General features: G+C 44.4%; 1 protein-coding gene across 3 annotated transcripts in view; it reads right to left on the reverse strand.

The window, feature by feature from the left end:
* Positions 1-23,304, reverse strand: part of LOC103040039 (rab GTPase-activating protein 1) — a 177,277-nt gene that overhangs the window by 108,190 nt on the left and 45,783 nt on the right. For all 3 annotated transcript variants that reach the window (XM_022680953.2, XM_022680952.2, XM_022680951.2), the window contains 5 exons: positions 5,975-6,085; positions 5,262-5,328; positions 3,985-4,087; positions 1,719-1,888; positions 70-229 (listed from right to left, as the gene is read on the reverse strand). In XM_022680953.2, coding sequence (XP_022536674.2) covers positions 70-229; positions 1,719-1,888; positions 3,985-4,087; positions 5,262-5,328; positions 5,975-6,085 — 611 coding nt within the window. The remainder of the gene's footprint in view (positions 1-69; positions 230-1,718; positions 1,889-3,984; positions 4,088-5,261; positions 5,329-5,974; positions 6,086-23,304) is intronic.

Below are 23,304 nucleotides of genomic sequence, written 5' to 3' on the forward strand. Positions count from 1 at the left end.
GTAAAATGGTTATGGTGTGTACACATACAGTATAGAGGGTGTATCAGTGTGGACGGTGTGTGTTCTCACCTTCCTCCTCATCATCTTCAGGAGGTGAGGGCACCATAGAGCTGTGTGATGTGGAGGACAGGATGCCGGGGCTGGCGGTGGTTTTCTTCCTCTCCCTCTCCGTCTCACTCTCCAGACTCGCCACCTCGTACAGTGTATCCGTGTTACTCTTCCTCTCCAACTGATACAGCGACACAAGCAGCCACACGCAAATCCAACACCCAGGAAAAGAGAGGGGAAGAAAGAAGGAAAAAAGAAAGAACGAGGTCATGCAGGTACAAATCATTACCTTTTTTCATACGTTTTATGTTGTATTTATTACATGTCAATACATTAACAGCTAAACTGATCATTATCTGTTACCCATGTTAACTCAGCTTAAAACCCACTATACTTTTAAGTATGTAAGTTTTGAGGTGTTATCTTGTGAGTTTAGTGAGGCTGAAAACTAGCCAGCAGGCACATGGCAAGGCGATGTGTATAATCATTATGATTTCAATTGAGGCCTCATAGTGAGCAACAGATTAACTTATGTGGTTGTGTATTGAACATTCCTGGTTACACAGTGTCACATTTGTACAAAGAATGTGGCTCACTTGCGGGTAGTGGTGTTATTTCATCAATAAAAAGAGGGAAAACAAGAAAAGAAGACAAGAGGGAAAATAAAAAGAGAACACAAGAGAAGACAATACAAGAGAACAGACAAGAAGAGAAGAGAAGAGAAGAGAAGAGAAGAGAAGAGAAGAGAAGAGAAGAGAAGACGGAAATGAGAAGAGGAGAGATATCGGAAAAAACAAGAAGAAAAGAGGCGAGAAGATAAGGGGGAAGAGGAGAGGAGAAGATAAGAGAAGAAAAAATAAAGAAGGAAGAGAAGACAAGAGAAGAGGAGAGGGAAGACAAGAGAAGGAGACGGAAATTGGAACAATAAGAGAAAATAAGCAGAGAAGAGAAGAGATAGCGGAAAACAAGAAGAGAAGACGGAAAATGGGAAGATAAGAGGGAAGAGAAGCAAAGAAGTCAAAAGAGGGAAGACAAGAGGAGAAGGGAAGAGAAGAGAAGAGAAGATGGAAATGAGAAGAGGAGAGATAGCGGAAAACAAGAAGAAAAGAGGCGAGAAGATAATGGGGAGAAGGAGAGGAGAAGATAAGAGAAGAAAAAAGAAGTAAGGAAGAGAAGAGATGAGAAGAGGAGAGAGAACACAAGAGAAGAAGACGGAAAATGGAAAGATAACAGAAAAGAAGCAGAGAAGAGAGGAGATGAGAAGAAACTAGAAGACAAGAGAAGAAGACAGAAAATGAGAAGAGGAGAGAAGCAGAGAAGTCAAAAGAGGGAAAAAGAGAAGAGAAGAGAAATTTACAGCATTTATCTGACACTCTTATCCAGAGCGAGTAACAAGGTTATTTCTATTACAGAGGTGAACCAACGACTCTTATTGGTGTAGAGCAGCATTAAGTCACTCAGAACAGGAATTGAACCCCAGTGACCCTAATGATGTGGTAACTCATTTGCAGATAGTGCTGTTATCCACTGCTCTACCACACCAACCATACAACAACTAAGAAAAGTTGTTTTATCAATAAGAATATGCATTTGAGGAGGTTGGAAATAATACAACTTTATGTAATGTATGGTGTGTGCATGTGTGTGTGTGTGTGTGTGTGTGTGTTCACCTGTCTCAGTTTTAAGTAGAAGGTCTCAGTGTAGCTGCGTTTGCTGAACGGCCAGAAGAGCCGGTCGGTGGGAGAACACACTCGAACACGAGTTTCCAACAGGAACCGTACCGGCTCCTCCACCTCCGTTATGACCAGATCCACCGCCGTCGTCATGTACATAAACTTATCTACACCACACACACACACACACACACACACACACAATCACAGTTATTACCAAACATATTTCTACACACAGAAAGAACAGTCGTAAATCATACAAATTTCAATAAAATCAACCGCAGACTAACTGCTCATAAACATCTTTATGTGATTCAGTATATTTATATAATAAAGCACAGAATCAGAACTTCTCTCCGCCTCAAACAGACAAGAGTTTATAGACCACGATAAAACATCACTCACTCATATGGAGTGAATTTTGTGCCAAAAGTTTTACGTAAAAAAAATAAAATCCACAATCAAAATTTTAAGAATCAAAAGTAAAACATGTATGTTGCAAATTCAAAAGAGAAAAAATATATATCAAATATATATATTTAAATATACTTGGTTATTTTATTATTCTTTGCACTTATTTGAAAATTATTTTAGTTTGGATTTTGCCAGTCTTTGCTTTCATTTTTGGATTTTCTGTGGATTTTTGTGGATTTTGCTGCTAAAGACTTTTGCTTCTGGAATCTCTCCTTTGCTTCTGCTTCATTTTTTTGGTTCTGATTTTTGGCACACTTTTCACGGGTGGGCGGGGCTTAGAAGAAGGCGTTCCCCTTTAATCTCTATTGGTCACCTACCCTGAACCCTCGTCTGAGACAGACCACGCCCACCCCGCCAGCTTCAAGCGCTCTTCCAAACATGGCGGAGCGAACGGGGTTCAGCTCACAGCAGCACCAGCAGGTACTTTTCCAATTAAATTTCATACAGACGTTATGTTTAATGTTATATTTCTTTTTTAAGTAAGTGTTTAACTCTATTAAGATGCTCATGTTAGCGGGGTGTGCTAAATATCCATGCTTAAATTATACTAGTTAGTTAGTGAACACTAACCTACCTAGTCAGTGAGTTAGCTAGTTTACCTAGGTCATCTGGTCAGTGAGTTAGTGGGTTAGCTAAGCTAGTTAGGTTACCTAGTCAGTGAGTTAGCTAGTTAACCTTAACCAGCACTTAATTGGCTTTACCCTGGGGCATAATAACTAGCTTAGCTAACCCACTAGCTCACTGACTAGGTAACCTAACTAGCTTAGCTAACCCACTAACTCACTGACCAGATGACCTAGGTTAAGTAGCTAGCTAACTCGCTGACCAGATAACCTAGGTTAACTAGCTAACTCACTGACTAGGTAACCTAACTAGCTTAGCTAACCCACTAACTCACTGACCAGATGACCTAGGTAAACTAGCTAACTCACTGACTAGGTAACCTAACTAGCTTAGCTAACCCACTAACTCACTGACCAGATGACCTAGGTAAACTAGCTAACTCACTGACTAGGCAGGTTAGTGTTCACTAACTAACTAGTATAATTTAAGCATGGATATTTAGCACACCCCGCTAACATGAGCATCTTAATAGAGTTAAACACTTACTTAAAAAAGAAATATAACATTAAACATAACGTCTGTATGAAATTTAATTGGAAAAGTACCTGCTGGTGCTGCTGTGAGCTGAACCCCGTTCGCTCCGCCATGTTTGGAAGAGCGCTTGAAGCTGGCGGGGTGGGCGTGGTCTGTCTCAGACGAGGGTTCAGGGTAGGTGACCAATAGAGATTAAAGGGGAACGCCTTCTTCTAAGCCCCGCCCACCCGTGAAAAGTGTGCCAAAAATCAGAACCAAAAAAATGAAGCAGAAGCAAAGGAGAGATTCCAGAAGCAAAAGTCTTTAGCAGCAAAATCCACAAAAATCCACAGAAAATCCAAAAAAATCCAAAAATGAAAGCAAAGACTGGCAAAATCCAAACTAAAATAATTTTCAAATAAGTGCAAAGAATAATAAAATAACCAAGTATATTTAAATATATATATTTGATATATATTTTTTCTCTTTTGAATTTGCAACATACATGTTTTACTTTTGATTCTTAAAATTTTGATTGTGGATTTTATTTTTTTTACGTAAAACTTTTGGCACAAAATTCACTCCATAGACTCAGAGTCTGACTGGTGGTCTGCTAGTAGTTTAAACTTTAATTATAGCTCAATTATAGTGTGTGTATGTCAGTGTGTGTGTGTGTGTGTGTGTGTATGTATGTATATGTGTGTGTGTGTACCTTTGGGTGTTTCCTCATTAACAGCCTGAAACTGAGGCGTGTTGGGATTCCAGCTCCCTGTGATGATGTAAGATTTACCATCTGAACTCTTTCCCATTGACTCCTACAGAGGAGAAGAGAGGAGACATGAGAGATTAAGATGACTTGAAAGACAAGACAAGACAAGACAAGAAGAGAAGAGATGAGAAGAGAAGACATGCAAGGCGAGCGGAGAAGACAACAAGACGATAAGAGAAAAGAAAAGAGAAAAGAAGACAAGAAGAGAGCAGAAGACAAGTCAAGACAAGAAAAAACAAGAGGCAAGACTAGAAGAGAAGAGAAGAGAAGAGAAGAGGCAAGACGAGAAGAGAAGAGAAGAGGCAAGACGAGAAGAGAAGAGAAGAGGCAAGACGAGAAGAGAAGAGAAGAGGCAAGACGAGAAGAGAAGAGAAGAGGCAAGAGAAGAGGCAAGACGAGAAGAGAAGAGAAGAGGCAAGACGAGAAGAGAAGAGAAGAGGCAAGACGAGAAGAGAAGAGAAGAGGCAAGAGAAGAGGCAAGACGAGAAGAGAAGAGAAGAGGCAAGACGAGAAGAGAAGAGAAGAGGCAAGACGAGAAGAGAAGAGAAGAGGCAAGACGAGAAGAGAAGAGAAGAGGCAAGAGAAGAGGCAAGACGAGAAGAGAAGAGAAGAGGCAAGAGAAGAGGCAAGACGAGAAGAGAAGAGGCAAGACGAGACAAGAATAGAAGACATGCAAGACAAGAGAAGAAATAAAGAAGGAGGAGAAGACAACACAAGACAAGACAATAAGAGAAAAGAAAAGAGAAATAAAAAGAGAAAAGAAGACGAGAAGAGAGGAGAAGACAAGTCAAAACAAGGAAAAGACAAGAGGCAAGAAGAGGAGAGGAGAGGAGAGAAGAGAAGATAAATAAGAAGATACAACACATAATGAGAAGAGAACAGTGGAGATAAAATCAGTATAGGGGAGAACAGTAAACACAAAAGAAGAGATAAGACGAGAAGTGAGGAGAAAAACAAGAACATGAAGAAAAGTATGAAGATGAGAAGAACAAAATGAGAAAGTAAGAATACAAATAAAAAGAAGAGGGGGGTGAGATAAGAAAACAAGGAAAAGAAATAAGAGGAAAATGAAAAGAAAAGCAAGGTAACATGACAGATAGGAAAAGACGAGAAACAATTAGGTGAAATGGAGAAAAGAACTGAAAAAAGTAATTCAACTATAGAGAAATAAAGAGAAAATAGAGAAATGAAGTGTAGACTGTAAGGTGTGCAGCACATACCAGGTCGAGCAGGTGCATATCACTGTTCCTCACGTTCTTCCCTGGACTTAACAGCAGACCAAAACACCTGAACAATACAATTATAACACAAAAACCAATATAAAACATTTTTTTTATTTTACTCCCCTACTCTCTACATCTATCACCACAACAAAAACAGTTTTTAATTTTTAAACATTTATTTTTTACACTTTCAAATAATACAATTATGAATGAATATTCAAAAAAACAAATAATAACACTTACTGTGCACTTTATAATGGCTATAATGACTTCATATTATACTGACTTGGCTACTTGAATAATCAGATAACTGCAGTAATCCAACTATTATTGGATTATTAATTAAGCAGTAATACGCTTAAGGTTTGTGTTATAACATGTAATATGCAGTGCCAATACAACAGGTTATATTATTGCGTTTATACCACAGTTCCATAATCACTGTTTAAAGAAAGATTTTAAATAGTTTGTAGCTGCTGTGCTGTTTGGTTTGTAAGCGCTGCATTGTTGCTAGGTTAGCTGTATGTGGCGGAGTAATACGTACATGGAGAGCCTCGGTTACAGTGCATTACCGGCTGATAGCAGCACTCACAGAACGCCTCTCAGAACGCCTCTCAGAATCACATTGCAGGGTCAGAACTAACTGTGGTATAATTGTATGTAAATGTATTCAGTGATTGTAGACTGAGAGACGTTTGCAGGGGACACACCTCTCAATGGCCAGCTCCTTGTTGGACGCCTGCTGGACGTAGATAACTATCTTCTTGTCCATCCCTGGACGAAGCTTGAAGCTCTGCCTGTCCTTATCCTTCGACACGACACTGTGAGAGTGAGAGAGAGAGAGAGAGAGAGAGAGAGACAAAGAGAGAAAGAAAACATCCACCAATCATTAGTAATGACGGTACTGTGGTTATTGCTATTATATTCAGAATTGTTGATGTTACATATAATATATCTTTCAGTTCTATTAAATTAACTTTATTGTACTTTTGTAAATATTTTTTCTACTTCCTTTATTGATCACTCAATCTTTTAATCTTATTATTATTTTTCTGTATGTTTATTTATGAGAGAGAGAGAGAATCAGAGAGAGAGAGAGACAGAACGAGACATAGAAAGACAAAAATAGACAGACAGATAGAAAGACAAAAAGAAAGAGAAAGACAAAAAAGAGAAAGCGATAGAAAGACAAAAAAGGGACACAGAGAGAGTAAGAAAGACAGAGAGACAGAAAGAAAAAAGAGACACAGACACAGAGGTAGACAGAGACACAGAGATAGACAGAGACACAGAGAGAAAAAGAGGGAGAGAAAAATTTGGCTAAAGGTAGAATACCAAACACATTTTAAATATATTCAATTCTTGTTTGTCTTGCTTTTCAATGAAAGTGTGGGCTTTAAAAATCATTTAGTTCTGCGTTAAAGGAAACACTCAGAACATAAACATAAAATAATTCAGTATAAAAAGTGCTTTTTTGACGTTTTCAGCCAAAAGATATGATGATTTCATGTTTACGTAATATGTACAGTGCATCCGAAAAGTATTCACAGCGCTTCACTTTTTTCACATTTTGTTACGTTACAGCCTTATTCCAAATTGTATTAAATTAAAAATTCTTCACAAAATACCCCATTATGACCATGTAAAAAAAAGAAAACTTCTGAAAATTTATTCAAATTAAAAAACAAAGAAATCATATTTACATAAGTATTCACAGCCTTTGCTTAATACTTTGTAGAACGACCCCTGGGCAGCAACTACAGCCTCAAGTCTTTTTGAATATGATGCCACAAGCTCGGCACACCTCTCTTTAGGCAGTTTTGACCATTCTTCTTTGCAGTACCTCTGAAGCTCCATCAGGTTGAATGGGAGACATCTGTGCACAGCCATTTTCAGATCTCTCCAGAGATGTTCAATCAGATTCAAGTCTGGGCTCTGGCTGGGCCACTCCAGGACATTCACAGAGTGGTCCTGAAGCCACTCCTTTGAGATCTTGGCTGTGTGCTTCGGATCGTTGTCCTGTTGAAAAATTAACCGTTGTCCCAGTCTGAGGGCAAGAGCGCTCTGGAGCAGGTTTTCATCCAGGATGTCTCTGTACATTGCTGCATTCATCTTTCCCTCTATCCTGACTAGTCTGCCAGTTCCTGCTCCTGAAAAACACCCCCATAGCATGATGCTGCCACCTCCATGCTTGACTGTAGGGATGGTATTGGCCTCGTGATGAGCAGTGCCTGGTTTCCTCCAAACATGACGCCTGGCATTCACACCAAAGAGTTCAATCTTTGAGAATTTTGTTTCTCATGGTTTGAGAGTCTTCAGGTGTCTTTTGGCAAATTCCAGACGGGCTGCCTTGTGCCTTTTACTAAGGAGTGGCTTTCGCCTGGCCACTCTGCCAAACAGGCCTGAATGGTGGATTGCTGCAGAGATGGGTGTCCTTCTGCAAGGTTCTCCTCTCTCCACGGAGGAACGCTGGAGCTCTGACAGAGTGAACATTGGGTTCTTGGTCACCTCCCTGAACAAGGTCCTTCTCCCCCCGACCGCTCAATTTAGACGACCGTCCAGCTCTAGGAAGAGTCCTGGTGGTTCCAAACTTCTTCCATTTACGAATGATGGAGGCCACTGTGCTCATTGGGACCTTTAAAGCAGCAGAAATGTTTCTGTATTCTTCCCCAGATTTGTGCCTCGAGACAATTTTGTCTCAGAGGTCTACAGACAGTTCCTTTGACTTCATGCTTGGTGTTTGCGCTCTGACATGCAGTCAACTGTGGGACCTTACATAGACAGGTGTGTGCCTTTCCAAATCATGTTCAATCAACTGGATTTACCACAGGTGGACTCCATTTAACATTTAAGCTGTAGAAACATCTCAAGGATGACCAGAGGAAACAGGATGCACCTGAGCCCAACTTTGATTTAAATGTGAAATGTGAGTTTTTTATTTTTAATACATTTTCAGAACTCTTAAGAAACCTTTTTTCACATGGTCATAGTGGGGTATTTTGTGTAGATTTTTGAGGATAGAGATTAATATAATACAATTTGGAATAAGGCTGTAACGTAACAAAATGTGGAAAAAGTGAAGAGCTGTGAATACTTTCCGGATGCACTGTATGCTCTTAATAAATATAAACATTAGATTACAAGTACAGAACCTGTTGTGGAATTCTCATTGTGTATTAAATGATTCTCAGTATGTAATCAGCAAAAGCAGAAATACTTCAAACTTTATTTATTATTATTATCTATTATGCAATCCCTTTCCCAACACATGTACATATATACACATGCTGTTAAAAGAAGACTTTTTCTGCCCTCAAACACACACACTTCCCCTCTCTCTGATCACATAGTGTGAGGAGCACAGCATGGTTGGGAGGTAAACCTAAAAATAACCCTGGCTTGATTTCTAAACTGTGTGTTTGTGCTGCTGATTCTGGAGGAAAATCTGCCTCCATCTCTCAGAGTAGAGAGCAGAGGCTGTAGAGGTCAGAGAGAGAGAGAGAGAGAGAGAGAGAGAGAGAGAGAGAGGCTGATCCAGCACTTTACTGCAAGTTACAGACCCCCAAACCCCCTCAGCACTTTACTTTGATTCACTTTCATTAACCTGTATCACAAACAACATTAGCGCACCACCAAAAAACCAATACAGCTCTGGGAAAAAATAAGAGACCACCGAAAACCTCTGGAATGTAATCAAGAGGAAGATGGATGATCACAAACCATTAAACCAAAATAACTGCTTGAATTTTTGCACCAGGAGTAAAGCAGCATAAAGTTATCCAAAAGCAGTGTGTAAAAATGGCGGAGGAGAACATGATGCCAAGATGCATGAAAAAATTGTGATTAAAAAACAGGGTTATTCCACCAAATATTGATTATTTCTGAACTCTTAAAACTTTATGAATATGAACATTTCATTATTTGAGGTCTGAAAGTTCTGCATCTTTTTTGTTATTTCAGTCATTTCTCATTTTCTGTAAATAAATGCTCTAAATGACAATATTTTTATTTGGAGTTTGGGAGAAAAATAGAAAATGTTGTAGTTTATAGAATAAAACAACAATGTTCATTTTACTCAAATATAAACCTATAAATAGCAAAAGCAGATAAATTGATTCAGAAACTAAAGACCTTTTTTCGATAGCCTTTTCTAAATTCTAACCAAAAAATACAAAAAGGGATCATCAAGGACCGGGATTTTCTGTTTGATAGATAATTACATAAGAAAAAACAGCATGAACCAATAGTCAAATATTTATATTGATCAACCAACTCTGATTTGACTTCCTAATGATAAATAAAAAGCAAATAATCCAGTTTTTCACAGCATAAGCTTTTCAGCTCCCCTCAGATCCGAGTGGTCCAGCAGTTTAAAGCTCCGCCACTATGATCGAAAGGAGATCGCTGGTTCGAATCCTGTTCATGCAGCTTGCCATCAGCTGCCGGAGCCCCGAGAGAGCACAGTTGGTCTTGCTCTCTCTGGGTGTGTACAGTAGATGGCACTCTCTCTTTCCCCTTATCACTCCTAGGGTGATGTGGATCAGCACAGGGCTGCGTCTGTGAGCTGATGTATCAGAACCGAGTCGCTGTGCTTTCCTCCGAGCGTTAGCGCTGTGATGCTACTCGGTAATGCTACAGCATCAGCAGCAGCTCAAAAAGAGGCAGAGTCTGACTTCACATGTGTTGGAGGAGGCGTGTGCTAGTCTTCTTAACTCTCCTGGTGTTGAAGCATCACTAGTGATAGGGGGAGTTTTAATGAGTGGGTTGGGTAATTGGCATTGTAAAATGAGATTAAAAAAGGTATATTATACATCATATATGCTGTATAAAGCAGGTATATTACATGTTTAATGCAGATAAGAAGCACAGACGCTCGAACACACACAGTTTTGGACATCTACAGTGGCATCCTGCAGAGGTGTGAAAGAGCTGCTGGTGTGAAAGAGCTCTTTGTGATGGAAGACGTTGTGGGAGGAGGACGTGAAGGATTATTATAAATTAGAGGAAGCATGTGTCTGCGCTTCTAACTGAGAAACAGTCAGACAGTGAGAGAAAGAGAAAGGCGGCTTTTCTCCTCTATTTTTAACTTTTCCTTCAACAGAACAGAGCAGACGACTGCGGGGGGCTCCGAGTTATAAATAAACAGAGTTTTAAAATAATCCAGCTAATTTATTTAAACTGAGTCTGACTCTGGAACAGGGAATTATTGATGAGCTTCACTTTTATCACAGTTTCATCACATAGTTTATCTTCGTCATCTTTCACCACAGTTCCAGCTGCAATACCATAAACCTGTCATCACTTTTAGGAGCTGCTGACAAAAGACAAAAGCTGTGTGAACAAACATCAAATCACATAACAGATGTCGGTGGGAGGGAAAAGAAAAGAAAAAAACGAAAGAAAAACACTGTATGACAATATAATATTTAATACATAGTAAACAAAAATATGTGTCAGCAATAAACTGTTATTGTTTTAATGGGAAAGATTAAAGATCAACAACCAGCCACTTTATTAAAAACACTACCTAATTTCCACACTTACTGTCTTTACTGACTTTTTTTTGCTCCACTGATCATATACAGCTCTGGAAGTGACCAAAAATGAATACGTTTCTCTGATTTTGCTATTTATAGGTTTATGTTTGAAAAAAATGAACATTTTTGTTTTATTCTATAAACTACAGACAACATTTCTCCCAAATTACAAATAATAATATTCTCATTTAGAGCATTTATTTGCAGAAAATGAGAAATGACTGAAATAACACAAAAAAAAAAAGATGCAGAGCTTTCAGACCTCAAATAATAAAAAGAAAACAAAATGTTCAGATTCATAACGTTTTAAGAGTTCAGAAATCAATATTTGGTTGGTTTTGGTTGGTTGGTTTTTAATCACAGTTTTTATGCATCTTGGCATCATGTTCTCCTCCACCAGTCTTACACACTGCTTTTGGATAACTTTATGCTGCTTAACTCCAGGTGTAAAAATTCAAGCAGTTCAGCTTGGTTTGATGGCTTGTGATCATTTCAATTTGGTAAAATCAAAGAAACCCATCATTTTTTAGGTGCTCTCTTATTTGTTCCAGAGATGTAGGAGAACTTTGCAGTTTTACAACAATTACAGACTGTAGTTCTGTATCTGTTTCTCTCCATACTGTATTATTAGTGTGATTGCAGTAATGCAATCACAGTATTGTTCTTCTTAAGTCTTATTAGTGTGATTGCAGTAATGCAATCACAGTATTGATCTTCTTAAGTCTTATTCTTCTTCTTCTTATTATTAGTGTGATTGCAGTAATGCAATCACAGTATTGTTCTTCTTAAGTCTTATTCTTCTTCTTCTTATTATTTTTATTATTAGTGTGATTGCAGTAATGCAATCACAGTATTGTTCTTCTTAAGTCTTATTAGTGTGATTGCAGTAATGCAATCACAGTATTGTTCTTCTTAAGTCTTATTCTTCTTCTTCTTCTTATTATTATTATTATTAGTGTGATTGCAGTAATGCAATCACAGTATTGTTCTTCTTAAGTCTTATTCTTCTTCTTCTTCTTCTTATTATTATTATTATTATTATTATTATAGTTTTCGAAATATCGACTTCGTTCAAAAGAGAAAACGTGCATCCATATCGGGAATGGTGGGCTTGTATACAGCTTTCCGATCGGACTTACGTTTTTCGTAAAAACTTCGTAAGTACGCGTTTTTTTGACCATTGAAAATGAATGGGCAGAACTTTGCACGCCCGTGGACGTCGCAATTTTTGAAATACGAAGATGAAACCAATTGAGGACCTGTAGAACTTATTGAGCTCTTTCCGAAAATATGCGTTACGAAAAGTTACGACGTACGGATTTCGTACGAATGTCGTACGAAGTGGCCCCATTGGAATGAATGGGGCCAATCGGAGGACGGCAGCTAGATCGAAGGACAGGTAGCTAGAACTCCAGTACTGTGAGTGTATGGAGCAGCTATGGGATAAATCAGCGTTAGGTCAAAAGTTTGGACACCCCGGCCCCCCCCCCAGTACTGTGTGTAATGGAGCCATGGGTCAAAAGTTTGGACACCCCGGCCCCCCAGTACTGTGTGTAATGGAGCCACGGGTCAAAAGTTTGGACACCCCCGAACGGCCAGAGCAACCTAGCGTGCATAGCTGATTGATGTATTTGCACGTTGCGTAGCAACGTGCAAACACCATTTAATCTAATTGATGCATATACATCACCTAGCAACCACCTAGAAACACCATAGCAACCACTCCGGATACCATAGCAACACCTTAGCAACCGCCTAGCAACACCCTAGCAACCACCTAGCAACCACCTAGCAACACCTTGGCAACCATCCCGGATACCATAGCAACACCTTAGCAACCGCCTAGCAACACCCTAGCAACCACCTAGCAACCACCTAGCAACACCTTAGCAACCACCCCAGATACCATAGCAACACCTTAGCAACCGCCTGGCAACACCTTAGCAACCACCTAGCAACCACCTAGCAACACCTTAGTAACCACCCCAGATACCATAGCAACACCTTAGCAACCGCCTAGCAACACCTTAGCAACCACCTACCAACCACTTAGCAACACCTTAGCAACCACCCCGGATACCATAGCAACACCTTAGCAACCGCCTAGCAACACCCTAGCAACCACCTAGCAACCACCTAGCAACACCTTAGCAACCACCCCGGATACCATAGCAACACCTTAGCAACCACCTAGCAACCGCCTAGCAACACCCTAGCAACCACCTAGCAACACCTTAGCAACCACCCCGGATACCATAGCAACACCTTAGTAACCGCCTAGCAACACCCTAGCAACCACCTAGCAACCACCTAGCAACACCTTAGCAACCACCCCGGATACCATAGCAACACCTTAGCAACCGCCTAGCAACACCCTAGCAACCACCTAGCAACCACCTAGCAACACCTTAGCAACCACCCCAGATACCATAGCAACACCTTAGCAACCGCCTAGCAACACCTTAGCAACCACCTAGCAACACCTTAGCAACCACCCCGGATACCATAGCAACACCTTAGCAACCACCCCGGATACCATAGCAACACCTTAGCAACCGCCTAGCAACACCCTAGCAACCACCTAGCAACACCTTAGCAACCACCCCGGATACCATAGCAACACCTTAGTAACCGCCTAGCAACACCCTAGCAACCACCTAGCAACCACCTAGCAACACCTTAGCAACCACCCCGGATACCATAGCAACACCTTAGCAACCGCCTAGCAACCACCTAGCAACCACCTAGCAACCACCTAGCAACACCTTAGCAACCACCCCGGATACCATAGCAACACCTTAGCAACCGCCTAGCAACACCCTAGCAACCACCTAGCAACACCTTAGCAACCACCCCGGATACCATAGCAACACCTTAGTAACCGCCTAGCAACACCCTAGCAACCACCTAGCAACCACCTAGCAACACCTTAGCAACCACCCCAGATACCATAGCAACACCTTAGCAACCGCCTAGCAACACCTTAGCAACCACCTAGCAACACCTTAGCAACCACCCCGGATACCATAGCAACACCTTAGCAACCACCCCGGATACCATAGCAACACCTTAGCAACCGCCTAGCAACACCCTAGCAACCACCTAGCAACACCTTAGCAACCACCCCGGATACCATAGCAACACCTTAGCAACCGCCTAGCAACACCCTAGCAACCACCTAGCAACACCTTAGCAACCACCCCGGATACCATAGCAACACCTTAGCAACCGCCTAGCAACACCCTAGCAACCACCTAGCAACACCTTAGCAACCACCCCGGATACCATAGCAACACCTTAGCAACCGCCTAGCAACACCCTAGCAACCACCTAGCAACCACCTAGCAACACCTTAGCAACCACCCCGGATACCATAGCAACACCTTAGCAACCGCCTAGCAACACCCTAGCAACCACCTAGCAACCACCTAGCAACACCTTAGCAACCACCCCGGATACCATAGCAACACCTTAGCAACCGCCTAGCAACACCTTAGCAACCACCTAGCAACACCTTAGCAACCACCCCGGATACCATAGCAACACCTTAGCAACACCATAGCAGATACCAGCCAGCACTGCAATCACACTCGCAGTTTCTGTAGGAACTGCAATCTAGTTCCACCTGTTTTTTGTCCGGTTAACTAGTGCCGCAGTTTTCGAAATATCGACTTCGTTCAAAAGAGAAAACGTTCGTACATATCGGGAATGGTGGGCTTGTATACAGCTTTCCGATCGGACTTACGTTTTTCGTAAAAACTTCGTAAGTACGCGTTTTTTTGCCCATAGAAAATGAATGGGCAGAACTTTGCACGTCCGTGGACGTCGCAATTTTTGAGATACGAAGATGAAACCAATTGAGGACCTGTAGAACTTATTGAGCTCTTTCCGAAAATATGCGTTACGAAACGTTACGACGTACAGATTTCGTACGAATGTCGTACGAAGTGGCCCCATAGGAATGAATGGGGCCAATCGGAGGACGGCAGCTAGATCGAAGGACAGGTAGCTAGAACTCCAGTACTGTGAGTGTATGGAGCAGCTATGGGATAAAACAGCATTAGGTCAAAAGTTTGGACACCCCGGCCCCCCAGTACTGTGTGTAATGGAGCCATGGGTCAAAAGTTTGGACACCCCGGCCCCCCAGTACTGTGTGTAATGGAGCCACGGGTCAAAAGTTTGGACACCCCCGAACGGCCAGAGCAACCTAGCGTGCATAGCTAATTGATGTATTTGCACGTTGCGTAGCAACGTGCAAACACCATTTAATCTAATTTATGCATATAAATCACCTAGCAACCACCTAGAAACACCATAGCAACCACCACAGATACCATAGCAACACCTTAGCAACCGCCTAGCAACACCTTAGCAACCACCTAGCAACCACCTAGCAACACCTTAGCAACCTCCCCGGATACCATAGCAACACCTTAGCAACCGCCTAGCAACACCTTAGCAACCGCATAGCAACCACTTAGCAACACCTTAGCAACCACCCCGGATACCATAGCAACACCTTAGCAACCGCCTAGCAACCACCTAGCAACCACCTAGCAACCACCTAGCAACACCTTAGCAACCACCCCGGATACCATAGCAACACCTTAGCAACCGCCCAGCAACACCTTAGCAACCACCTAGCAACCACCTAGCAACACCTTAGCAACCACCCCGGATACCATAGCAACACCTTAGCAACCGCCTAGCAACACCCTAGCAACAACCTAGCAACCACCTAGCAACACCTTAGCAACCACCCTGGATACCATAGCAACACCTTAGCAACCGCCTAGCAACACCCTAGCAACCACCTAGCAACCACCTAGCAACACCTTAGCAACCACCCCGGATACCGTAGCAACACCTTAGCAACCGCCTAGCAACACCCTAGCAACCACCTAGCAACCACCTAGCAACACCTTAGCAACCACCCTGGATACCATAGCAACACCTTAGCAACCGCCTAGCAACACTCTAGCAACCACCTAGCAACCACCTAGCAACACCTTAGCAACCACCCCGGATACCATAGCAACACCTTAGCAACCGCCTAGCAACACCTTAGCAACCACCTAGCAACCACTTAGCAACACCTTAGCAACCACCACGGATACCATAGCAACACCTTAGCAACCGCCTAGCAACACCCTAGCAACCACCTAGCAACCACCTACCAACACCTTAGCAACCACCCCGGATACCATAGCAACACCTTAGCAACCGCCTAGCAACACCCTAGCAACCACCTAGCAACCACCTAGCAACACCTTAGCAACCACCCCAGATACCATAGCAACACCTTAGCAACCGCCTAGCAACACCCTAGCAACCACCTAGCAACACCTTAGCAACCACCCCGGATACCATAGCAACACCTTAGCAACCGGCTAGCAACACCTTAGCAACCACCTAGCAACCACCTAGCAACACCTTAGCAACCACCCCGGATACCATAGCAACACCTTAGCAACCGCCTAGCAACACCCTAGCAACCACCTAGCAACCACCTAGCAACAGCTTAGCAACTACCCCGGATACCATAGCAACACCTTAGCAACCGCCTAGCAACACCCTAGCAACCACCTAGCAACCACCTAGCAACACCTTAGCAACCGCCTAGCAACACCCTAGCAACCACCTAGCAACCACCTAGCAACACCTTAGCAACCACCCCGGATACCATAGCAACACCTTAGCAACCGCCTAGCAACACCTTAGCAACCACCTAGCAACCACCTAGCAACACCTTAGCAACCACCCCGGATACCATAGCAACACCTTAGCAACCGCCTAGCAACACCCTAGCAACCACCTAGCAACACCTTAGCAACCACCCCGGATACCATAGCAACACCTTAGCAACACCATAGCAGATACCAGCCAGCACTGCAATCACACTCGCAGTTTCTGTAGGAACTGCAATCTAGTTCTTCTTCTTCTTCTTCTTATTATTATTATTCCACCTGTTTTTTGTCCGGTTAACTAGTGCCGCAGTTTTCGAAATATCGACTTCGTTCAAAAGAGAAAACGTTCGTCCATATCGGGAATGGTGGGCTTGTATACAGCTTTCCGATCGGACTTACGTTTTTCGTAAAAACTTCGTAAGTACGCGTTTTTTTGCCCATTGAAAATGAATGGGCAGAACTTTGCACGCCCGTGGACGTCGCAATTTTTGAAATAAGAAGATGAAACCAATTGAGGACCTGTAGAACTTATTGAGCTCTTTCCGAAAATATGCGTTACGAAAAGTTACGACGTACGGATTTCGTACGAATGTCGTACGAAGTGGCCCCATTGGAATGAATGGGGCCAATCGGAGGACGGCAGCTAGATCGAAGGACAGGTAGCTAGAACTCCAGTACTGTGAGTGTATGGAGCAGCTATGGGATAAATCAGCGTTAGGTCAAAAGTTTGGACACCCCGGCCCCCCCCAGTACTGTGTGTAATGGAGCCATGGGTCAAAAGTTTGGACACCCCGGCCCCCCAGTACTGTGTGTAATGGAGCCACGGGTCAAAAGTTTGGACACCCCCGAACGGCCAGAGCAACCTAGCGTGCATAGCTGATTGATGTATTTGCACGTTGCGTAGCAACGTGCAAACACCATTTAATCTAATTTATGCATATAAATCACCTAGCAACCACCTAGAAACACCATAGCAACCACCACAGATACCATAGCAACACCTTAGCAACCGCCTAGCAACACCTTAGCAACCACCTAGCAAACACCTAGCAACACCTTAGCAACCTCCCCGGATACCATAGCAACACCTTAGCAACCACCTAGCAACACTCTAGCAACCACCTAGCAACCACCTAGCAACACCTTAGCAACCACCCCGGATACCATAGCAACACCTTAGCAACCGCCTAGCAACACCTTAGCAACCACCTAGCAACCACCTAGCAACACCTTAGCAACCACCCCGGATACCATAGCAACACCATAGCAACCGCCTAGCAACACAATAGGAACAACCTAGCAACCACCTAGCAACACCTTAGCAACCACCCCGGATACCATAGCAACACCTTAGCAACCACCTAGCAACACCCTAGCAACCACCTAGCAACCACCTAGCAACACCTTAGCAACCACCCCGGATACCATAGCAACACCTTAGCAACCGCCTAGCAACACTCTAGCAACCACCTAGCAACACCTTAGCAACAACCCCGGATACCATAGCAACACCTTAGCAACCGCCTAGCAACACCTTAGCAACCACCTAGCAACCACTTAGCAACACCTTAGCAACCACCCCGGATACCATAGCAACACCTTAGCAACCGCCTAGCAACACCCTAGCAACCACCTAACAACCACCGAGCAACACCTTAGCAACCACCCCGGATACCATAGCAACACCTTAGCAACCGCCTAGCAACACCCTAGCAACCACCTAGCAACACCTTAGCAACCACCCTGGATACCATAGCAACACCTTAGCAACCGCCTAGCAACACCTTAGCAACCACCTAGCAACCACTTAGCAACACCTTAGCAACCACCCCGGATACCATAGCAACACCTTAGCAACCGCCTAGCAACACCCTAGCAACCACCTAGCAACACCTTAGCAACCACCCCGGATACCATAGCAACACCTTAGCAACCGCCTAGCAACACCTTAGCAACCACCTAGCAACCACCTAGCAACACCTTAGCAACCACCCCGGATACCATAGCAACACCTTAGCAACCACCTAGCAACCACCTAGCAACACCTTAGCAACCACCCCGGATACCATAGCAACACCTTAGCAACCGCCTAGCAACCACCTAGCAACACCTTAGCAACCACCCCGGATACCATAGCAACACCTTAGCAACCGCCTAGCAACCACCTAGCAACCACCTAGCAACCGCCTAGCAACCACCTAGCAACCACCTAGCAACACGTTAGCAACCACCCCAGATACCATAGCAACACCTTAGCAACCGCCTAGCAACACCTTAGCAACCACCTAGCAACCACTTAGCAACACCTTAGCAACCACCCCGGATACCATAGCAACACCTTAGCAACCGCCGAGCAACACCCTAGCAACCACCTAGCAACCACCTAGCAACACCTTAGCAACCACCCCGGATACCATAGCAACACCTTAGCAACCGCCTAGCAACACCCTAGCAACCACCTAGCAACACCTTAGCAACCACCCTGGATACCATAGCAACACCTTAGCAACCGCCTAGCAACACCTTAGCAACCACCTAGCAACCACTTAGCAACACCTTAGCAACCACCCCGGATACCATAGCAACACCTTAGCAACCACCTAGCAACCACCTAGCAACACCTTAGCAACCACCCCGGATACCATAGCAACACCTTAGCAACCGCCTAGCAACCACCTAGCAACCACCTAGCAACACCTTAGCAACCACCCCGGATACCATAGCAACACCTTAGCAACCGCCTAGCAATACCTTAGCAACCACCTAGCAACCACCTAGCAACATCTTAGCAACCACCCCGGATACCATAGCAACACCTTAGCAACCACCTAGCAACACCTTAGCAACCACCTAGCAACACCTTAGCAGATACCAGCCAGCACTGCAATCACACTCGCAGTTTCTGCAGGAACTGCAATCTAGTTATTATTATTATTCCACCTGTTTTTTGTCCGGTTAACTAGTGCCGCAGTTTTCGAAATATCGACTTCGTTCAAAAGAGAAAACGTGCGTCCATATCGGGAATGGTGGGCTTGTATACAGCTTTCCGATCGGACTTACGTTTTTCGTAAAAACTTCGTAAGTACGCGTGTTTTTGCCCATTGAAAATGAATGGGCAGAACTTTGCACGCCCGTGGACGTCGCAATTTTTGAAATACGAAGATGAAACCAATTGAGGACCTGTAGAACTTATTGAGCTCTTTCCGAAAATATGCGTTACGAAAAGTTACGACGTACGGATTTCGTACGATTGTCGTACGAAGTGGCCCTATTGGAATGAATGGGGCCAATCGGAGGACGGCAGCTAGATCGAAGGACAGGTAGCTAGAACTCCAGTACTGTGAGTGTATGGAGCAGCTATGGGATAAAACAGCATTAGGTCAAAAGTTTGGACACCCCGGCCCCCCAGTACTGTGTGTAATGGAGCCACGGGTCAAAAGTTTGGACACCCCGGCCCCCCAGTACTGTGTGTAATGGAGCCACGGGTCAAAAGTTTGGACACCCCCGAACGGCCAGAGCAACCTAGCGTGCATAGCTGATTGATGTATTTGCACGTTGCGTAGCAACGTGCAAACACCATTTAATCTAATTTATGCATATAAATCACCTAGCAACCACCTAGAAACACCATAGCAACCACCACAGATACCATAGCAACACCTTAGCAACCGCCTAGCAACACCTTAGCAACCACCTAGCAACCACCTAGCAACACCTTAGCAACCTCCCCGGATACCATAGCAACACCTTAGCAACCGCCTAGCAACACCCTAGCAACAACCTAGCAACCACCTAGCAACACCTTAGCAACCACCCCGGATACCATAGCAACACCTTAGCAACCGCCTAGCAACACCCTAGCAACCACCTAGCAACCACCTAGCAACACCTTAGCAACCACCCCGGATACCATAGCAACACCTTAGCAACCGCCTAGAAACACCCTAGCAACCACCTAGCAACCACCTAGCAACACCTTAGCAACCACCCCGGATACCATAGCAACACCTCAGCAACTGCCTAGCAACACCCTAGCAACCACCTAGCAACCACCTAGCAAAACCTTAGCAACCACCCCGGATACCATAGCAACACCTTAGCAACCGCCTAGCAACACCCTAGCAACCACCTAGCAACCACCTAGCAACACCTTAGCAACCACCCTGGATACCATAGCAACACCTTAGCAACCGCCTAGCAACACCCTAGCAACCACCTAGCAACACCTTAGCAACCACCCCGGATACCATAGCAACACCTAAGCAAACCGCCTAGCAACACCCTAGCAACCACCTAGCAACCACCTAGCAACACCTTAGCAACCACCCCGGATACCATAGCAACACCTTAGCAACCGCCTAGAAACACCCTAGCAACCACCTAGCAACCACCTAGCAACACCTTAGCAACCACCCCGGATACCATAGCAACACCTTAGCAACTGCCTAGCAACACCCTAGCAACCACCTAGCAACCACCTAGCAAAACCTTAGCAACCACCCCGGATACCATAGCAACACCTTAGCAACCGCCTAGCAACACCCTAGCAACCACCTAGCAACCACCTAGCAACACCTTAGCAACCACCCTGGATACCATAGCAACACCTTAGCAACCGCCTAGCAACACCCTAGCAACCACCTAGCAACACCTTAGCAACCACCCCGGATACCATAGCAACACCTTAGCAACCGCCTAGCAACCACCTAGCAACCACCTAGCAACACCTTAGCAACCACCCCGGATACCATAGCAACACCTTAGCAACTGCCTAGCAACACCTTAGCAACCGCCTAGCAACCACCTAGCAACACCTTAGCAACCACCCCGGATACCATAGCAACACCTTAGCAACCGCCTAGCAACACCCTAGCAACCACCTAGCAACCACCTAGCAACACCTTAGCAACCACCCCGGATACCATAGCAACACCTTAGCAACCGCCTAGCAACACCTTAGCAACCACCTAGCAACCACCTAGCAACACCTTAGCAACCACCCTGGATACCATAGCAACACCTTAGCAACCGCCTAGCAACACCCTAGCAACCACCTAGCAACCACCTAGCAACACCTTAGCAACCACCCCGGATACCATAGCAACACCTTAGCAACCGCCTAGCAACACCCTAGCAACCACCTAGCAACCACCTAGCAACACCTTAGCAACCACCCCGGATACCATAGCAACACCTTAGCAACCGCCTAGCAACACTCTAGCAACCACCTAGCAACCACCTAGCAACACCTTAGCAACCACCCCGGATACCATAGCAACACCTTAGCAACCGCCTAGCAACACCTTAGCAACCACCTAGCAACCACTTAGCAACACCTTAGCAACCACCCCGGATACCATAGCAACACCTTAGCAATCGCCTAGCAACACCCTAGCAACCACCTAGCAACACCTTAGCAACCACCCCGGATACCATAGCAACACCTTAGCAACCGCCTAGCAACACCCTAGCAACCACCTAGCAACACCTTAGCAACCACCCCGGATACCATAGTAACACCTTAGCAACCGCCTAGCAACACCCTAGCAACCACCTAGCAACCACCTAGCAACACCTTAGCAACCACCCAAGATACCATAGCAACACCTTAGCAACCGCCTAGCAACACCCTAGCAACCACCTAGCAACCACCTAGCAACACCTTAGCAACCACCCCGGATACCATAGCAACACCTTAGCAACTGCCTAGCAACACCTTAGCAACCACCTAGCAACCACCTAGCAACACCTTAGCAACCACCCCAAATACCATAGCAACAACTTAGCAACCACCTAGCAACACCTTAGCAACCGCCTAGCAACACCTTAGCAACCACCTAGCAACCACCTAGCAACACCTTAGCAACCACCCCAGATACCATAGCAACACCTTAGCAACCGCCTAGCAACACCCTAGCAACCACCTAGCAACACCTTAGCAACCACCCCGGATACCATAGCAACACCTTAGCAACCGCCTAGCAACACCTTAGCAACCACCTAGCAACACCTTAGCAACCACCTAGCAACACCTTAGCAACCACCCCGGATACCATAGCAACACCTTAGCAACCGCCTAGCAACACCTTAGCAACCACCTAGCAACACCTTAGCAACCACCCCGGATACCATAGCAACACCTTAGCAACCGCCTAGCAACACCTTAGCAACCACCTAGCAACCACCTAGCAACACCTTAGCAACCACCCCGGTTACCATAGCAACACCTTAGCAACCGCCTAGCAACACCTTAGCAACCACCTAGCAACCACTTAGCAACACCTTAGCAACCACCCCGGATACCATAGCCACACCTTAGCAACCACTTAGCAACACCTTAGCAACACCACAGCAGATACCAGCCAGCACTGCAATCACACTCGCAGTTTCTGTAGGAACTGCAATCTAGTTATTATTATTATTAGTGTGATTGCAGTAATGCAATCACAGTATTGTTCTTCTTAAGTCTTATTCTTATTATTATTATTCCACCTGTTTTTTGTCCGGTTAACTAGTGCCGCAGTTTTCGAAATATCGACTTCGTTCAAAAGAGAAAACGTGCGTCCATATCGGGAATGGTGGGCTTGTATACAGCTTTCCGATCGGACTTACGTTTTTCATAAAAACTTCGTAAGTACGCGTTTTTTTGCCCATTGAAAATGAATGGGCAGAACTTTGCACGCCCGTGGACGTCGCAATTTTTGAAATACTAAGATGAAACCAATTGAGGACCTTTAGAACTTATTGAGCTCTTTCCGAAAATATGCGTTACGAAAAGTTACGACGTACGGATTTCGTACGAATGTCGTACGAAGT

Source organism: Astyanax mexicanus, chromosome 20 (assembly GCF_023375975.1).
Source record: "Astyanax mexicanus isolate ESR-SI-001 chromosome 20, AstMex3_surface, whole genome shotgun sequence".
Classification (NCBI taxonomy): Eukaryota; Metazoa; Chordata; class Actinopteri; order Characiformes; family Acestrorhamphidae; genus Astyanax; species Astyanax mexicanus.